The sequence below is a fragment of the Gobio gobio genome (genome assembly GCF_949357685.1).
Source record: "Gobio gobio genome assembly, chromosome: 21".
NCBI lineage: Eukaryota > Metazoa > Chordata > Actinopteri > Cypriniformes > Gobionidae > Gobio > Gobio gobio.
Genome location: NC_137117.1, coordinates 18,080,588 through 18,086,605, shown reverse-complemented (window position 1 = coordinate 18,086,605; position 6,018 = coordinate 18,080,588). Strand labels below are relative to the sequence as shown.

Here is a 6,018-nt window from a genome sequence, read left to right as displayed (position 1 = left end):
TCAAATGTTTAGATATGTCACAAAACTGTATGTTTACTCTCAGAAAAAAAGGTCTGAAAGGTATACAAACTGTACATATTCGTACCTTTTGAAAGATTACTGCCCCAGTGACAGCTTTTGTACCCTTTTTTGTGAGTGTATATTCACATTCATATTTGAATGTACATCATTTAGTGATCTGTTAGCATTATATGCCAGAGTACAGTTTCCATAACAGTATCCAAGTTATAAAAAACATATTTTTATTGATTTAGTCACTGTTACTGCATGTTCAATATTGTTATTTTAGCATCATTTAGATACTATTGTTTTTATTCATATTTTGAATTAATTATTATATTTTTATATTTTCTGTTCTAATTTTAATTTAAAAATTTTAGTTATTTGTTGTGTTTTTGTCAATTTTATTAGTTTGTGTTTTTATGTCTATATACACTATATTGCCACAAGTTTTGGGACGCCTGCCTTTACATACACATTAACTTTATTGACATTCCATTCTTAATCTGTAGAGTTTAATATGAAGTTGGCCCACCCTTTGCAGCTATAACAGCTTCAACTCTTCTGGGAAGGCTTTCCACCAGGTTTAGGAGTGTGTTTATGGGATTTGACCATTCTTCTAGAAGCGTATTTGTGAGGTGAGGCACTGATGTTGGTCGAGAAGGCCTGGCTCGCAGTCTCCGCTCTAATTCATCCCAAAGGTGTTCTATCAGGTTGAGGTCAGGCCAGTCAAGTTCCTCCACACCAAACTCTCTCATTCATGTATTTACTCGTCCATCAGATTGCCAGACAGAGAAGCGTGATTCGTCACTCCAGAGAACACGTCTCCACTGCTCTAGAGTCCAGTGGCGAGTGAGTCCAGAGTCCAGTGCATCCGACGCTTTGTATTGCACTTGGTAAGGCTTGGATGCAGCTGATCGGCCATGGAAACCCATTCCATGAAGTTGGCGACTTCTGTGCGCCACAGCATGCACTGACCCCGCTCTGTGATTTTTCCGTGGCCTACCACTTTGTGGCTGAGTTGCTGTTGTTCCCAAATGCTTCCACTTTTTTATAATACCACTAACAGTTGACCGTGGAATATTCAGTAGTGAGGAAATTTCACAAATGGACTTATTTCACAGGTGGCAATCTATCACAGTACCACGCTTGAATTCACTGAGCTCCTGAGAGCGACCCATTCTTTCACAAATGTTTGTAGAAGCGTCTGCATGCATAGGTGCTTGATTTTATACACCTTTGGCCATATAAGTGATTGGTACACCTGAATTCAATGATTTGGAGGAGTGTCCCAATACTTTTGGCAATATAGTGTAGCTTTATTTGAATGGAAAGAAGAAATGTTGCCTTATGCAAACTAGCTGAAAAAAAAGGTTAGTGCTACATTTATTTCATGTAACAAAAATGTATTTAATGGTTTAAGTTAACTATAATAAACATAAAAATTCCAGTGGGCAAGGTCAAATATGCAGATCAAACTCAAATCAAAACCATTTGACATCCAAACACTGATGTCCTATTCTTGAGCAAAATAACGATAACAATACAAAAGTAGTAAAATGCTGAGAAGATTGAATCTTGTTGAGCCTGGCACCTAAGACAGCAAGGCTATTCTCACACACAAACACTTCCACACACTTCCTTTGCCAAATGGATTGTACCAGGGACCTTTAGATCTTCAAAAGCTCTCTCAACTGAGCTATTTCAGCCATATGAGCTTTTGACCCTGACGTGTCATGTAAATTTTATAATAATTAACTGGAAATTGTAGTTGTAACCCTGTAAATGTGCTGTAATGTGGTATCACAATTATATTGTTATTATGGTATCACGATAAATAAAAAATAAGGATGATATACAATACTTTATGTGGGGTCACAGCACAAATGCTGTTTGTCATTTTTGAAATTGTAATAATGAATTACAGTTCAATGTAGTAAATCAGGAAACAGAATCATTTTTGATAAATGTAATAATCAGTCCACTGCTTCCATTTCAGCATGGGTAATATAAATAAAATTAGAAAAAAGTCTGAAATACTTATTTTTTTGTTTTACTATTGAAGTTAAAGTACACCCACAGAAGTTTGTTACAGTTGGTCACATGCACAAATCCAACGGCTACACACGGTTCAAAAGATGGATGCCAAATGGATGCGTTTCGAGGCCTCAGTTCAGGGCATTCAAACCTAATCATTAGATCTCAATGTGATGTCAATATGACATCTAAAACATGACATTGATTTGATGTAGGGGCTAAATTGAACGTCAAACATATGGACCTACATAGGCTATAGTCTACAATAAACCAATTTCAGGGTGAGAATAGCCTCCTATTTTTACCCAATTACCACAGGAAGAAATTGCCATCCAGACTGAATTGAAAATTATGTTATACAGCATTGACTCAAAACCTTAATGGCATAGCCTACAGATGTGACAATTTGCCCCAGTAAAGGAAAAAAAAATGAGATAACTTAAGACTAGTCTAAAAGGTTTATGCAACCGGCCACCGGTATCCCCATATCAAAGTAGCCCACCGTGGTACCATCATATCCACAAAAGGACTTTGCCAGGGGGTAAACAACACAATGTGTTCTTAAAGGAAGCTCTATCAAAACATTAAATAAGCTGGGCGTACTACTTGTAGTATTTTTTTAGTCGCCAGAATTTAACTAAGTAAACGAAGTGTGCCCATATGTGTGTGTGTGTGTGTGTGTGTGTGTGTGTGTGTGTGTGTGTGTGTGTGTGTGTGTGTGTGTGTGTGTGTGTGTGTGTGTGTGTGTGTGTGTGTGTGTGTGTGTGTGTGTGTGTGTGTGTGTGTGTGTGTGTGTGTGTGTGTGTGTGTGTGTGTGTGTGATGGTACAATTCGTTAGATCATTTTTGATGTAAACAAACACCTGCGGACTGCGGACAATCGGTTTGGTTTAGTGTAGCCTACTAAGAGGCGCGTCCCTGACAGGGGCGGGAGCGCGGGGTGGCGCCTCTGCTGGATTGTCGAGAGCGCGCAGGCTCGTCTGACAGCGAACAGCAGGTTTTTTAATGGCATTCGGAGCCTGGAGATCACACGCATGTTGGAATGCAGCGTGCAGGTCGGGTAGTCTTTAAGCAGGGATTGTCAACTCCTTATTGGGGATGTTGTTTTCGCCATGTGTTGCTCCAACAGATGATCTCTAAGTAAAATAATTGTTTGATACATCGGACTTGACTGAAACATGCATCTCTTTCGGAGTTATAATTACCGAATCTTTCCTGATCGCTGTTCCAGAGACAAAACACCTAAGATCCGGGGAATCAGCTGGGTAAGTGGCCATATAATAAATAATAACAAACATGTAGAATTGTTATTCAAGAGAAAGAGAGGATATGAAAACTAATATCTGGTTATATAGGTGCTTGTTTAGAATGCTATTTTTGAAACATATCAAAGAATATTTGCGTTTTAATATGTTGCTTTAAAAACCTTTCAAATTTGTTTTAAAATGCCAAAAGTCATCTTTTCGGAGAAAGAACATGGAAAACATTTTTGTTTACTTGTTTTAAAAGTCTATAGGCTAATACATTAGTAGCCTAAATGTTGGTGTCTGCTTTTACACGTACAGTCACAAAAAGCAGCCTTTTCTTGAAATAACCCAAACAATATTTCCTTTTTTGAATGTGAAGGTGCAATTTGCTCTTGACTCAGTAGCTAATAAAGTGTGTTAGTTTGTGTGTCAGGATGTGTGTAAAGTGATGATGGCATTGAATCCAATGCCAAATGATGTCAATCCGGAGGCTAAGACACTTAAAGTCCCCCATTGAACATGACCCCAAACAGCCGGGGAGGAGCAGAGTTTTGCATTGTTGTTGTATATGTTTTTTGTGTTTACATGTTGTTAAAGGGTTAATCAAGGATGAGTTATTTATAGCGTATTGTTCATTGTCCATCTTAAGGTTTGTTCCTTTACGGTTTGGAAAAGAATGTGCACAGGAAGACCCACACCACTGTTGACCTTAGTGAACAAGAGTGAACTTTAGTCCGAGTAAATCTTGTATAATGAGCATTTTTTCCCAAAATGAAGGATCTAAATAATAAAAAAAGATACTGATCTCTTTTAGATTACATTCATTTGATTATTTGGCTTTCATGTCAATATAAAAAAGAAAGTACTTAAACACGAGATGAGGAAACATAAGACACTGTGTAAACCTTACTGGTGATTTCCCATCACGTGCGCTTTCATACTTTTCCAGTCAAATACACGCTAAACCGATGCTCCGATTAGGAAACTGTTTCTGCATTGATGATTGCGAGTTGTTGTGGAGCAGTGGTCTTTTATGTCGAGGCGGTGGTCTGGTCTCTTATGTCCCTCATACATTCCAGCAATAAGGGTCATGACTCAGGATGAAATACCGCACGTTGTCATGAGGACCCCATGAGAAAGAGATAAAGAGGCTTGTTTAAAGAGATATCCATGTGTTATGCCCAGTGTTGCCACAGTTACTTTGAAAAAGTAACTTAGTTACTTTACAGATTACTTGATTTTAAAAGTAACTAAGTTACTTTACAGATTACTTGATTTTAAAAGTAACTAAGTTAGATTACAAGTTACTTTATTAGTTACATTCATCAGTTGCCGACAACACCTCTGCAGCCTCAACATAGAAATGACAACCGTTTTTGCCAACACTTTATTGGAAGTGCATTTTTAATAGTAACGTCAACAATGTATCTCCTGAAATTGTATCTCCAAAAAAAATATTTTGACTAATTTTATAAAATCTAAACATGTTAATGAAAAGGTACAAATTACTTTGTGTTCTTATTAAATACATTTATGAAAAACGATTTATATTTAATTTTTTAATTTATATTTATATATGAATGTAAATAATTATATGGGCCTACACAAATAATATACAATTACAAGATTTATAGTTTATCGATACGTGAGAACAATATATATTTTTAATAATCTTTAAGTGCACAAAACTATGAAAATATATGAAACGCTTCAAAACAGAGCGGCAACAAAGCGCTTATGCGCATCCCGTGTGCAGAATGATGCGCTTAAAGCAACATGGAATCAGAGTGTGCAGTGCAGCGCGAGTGCACATTGAAAAGTTCACGGCATAAAGAGAAGATGAGCGTTGAGCGCACAAATCCTAGTCTACTATGTAGCCTATATCGGTCCAAACATTCACTGATTATTTGTTTCTTCACAGTTTTAAATTCCAGTTATTGTGCGTGTGATGCTAATTAATAGTCCTTGTGTTGTCACCTGGGTAGCTCGAGCACAACATCTTTCAGAAACCGCTAGATAAACTCCAGCAAGTTAAATTATTTTATCAACATATCAAGTATTATAACGGGAATATATCATATGGAGTGAGCTTTCCGAGCAGCTGCTGACTGGAACCGAACGCGACGCGCAGTTTTGCTGAACGGAGAATGATTGAGCTACAGCGGAGGAAAGACATTCAGCTATGGAATGGCTTTAGATGACTTTGTAGGCTGCTAGCAAATAATAATATGCGAATAATGATTGCTGAAGGATAATGTGACAATATATATTTCTGATGATTATTTATGATCACGACATGCCTAATCTGAGCAAGTGACTGCCTGTCTTGAGACAGAGCGGCCGCCTCGTAATTCTCCTCTATGCAGGAAAACCCCTGCTGAGACTCAACAAGAAAGCAAAAATATATATTTTTAGTAAGGAAAATGACAAAAATAGTAACGCACAGTGACTTGGATAAGTTACTTTAATCTGATTACTGGTTTGGAAATAGTAACGCGTTAGATTACTCGTTACTGGAAAAAGTGGTCAGATTAGGGTAACGCGTTACTAAGTAACGCGTTACTGGCATCACTGGTTATGCCAATGTGCCACTGTCTGCACTCCATCAGGGTTGGAGTGGGTTTTTTTTCTCCAACCTAAAATTATTTATGTATATTTTCTCACAGAGTTAAATAGAAAACCACCGAACCTCAACCTGAAACATCTGTCTAAGACCATCCTGCATTCGTCATGCT

The 6,018-nt window shown here is 37.5% G+C and overlaps 1 protein-coding gene across 3 annotated transcripts in view; it reads left to right on the top strand.

Moving 5' to 3' along the window:
- Positions 1–6,018, top strand: part of rapgef3 (Rap guanine nucleotide exchange factor (GEF) 3) — a 56,217-nt gene that overhangs the window by 10,336 nt on the left and 39,863 nt on the right. The window contains exon 1 of one of the 3 annotated variants that reach the window (XM_079802448.1): positions 2,996–3,301. The exons of the other annotated variants lie outside the window; for them this stretch is intronic. Coding sequence (XP_079658574.1) covers positions 3,215–3,301 — 87 coding nt within the window. The 5' untranslated portion in view covers positions 2,996–3,214. Of the gene's footprint in view, positions 1–2,995; positions 3,302–6,018 lie in introns of those variants that run through there. 3 annotated transcript variants of the gene reach the window in all.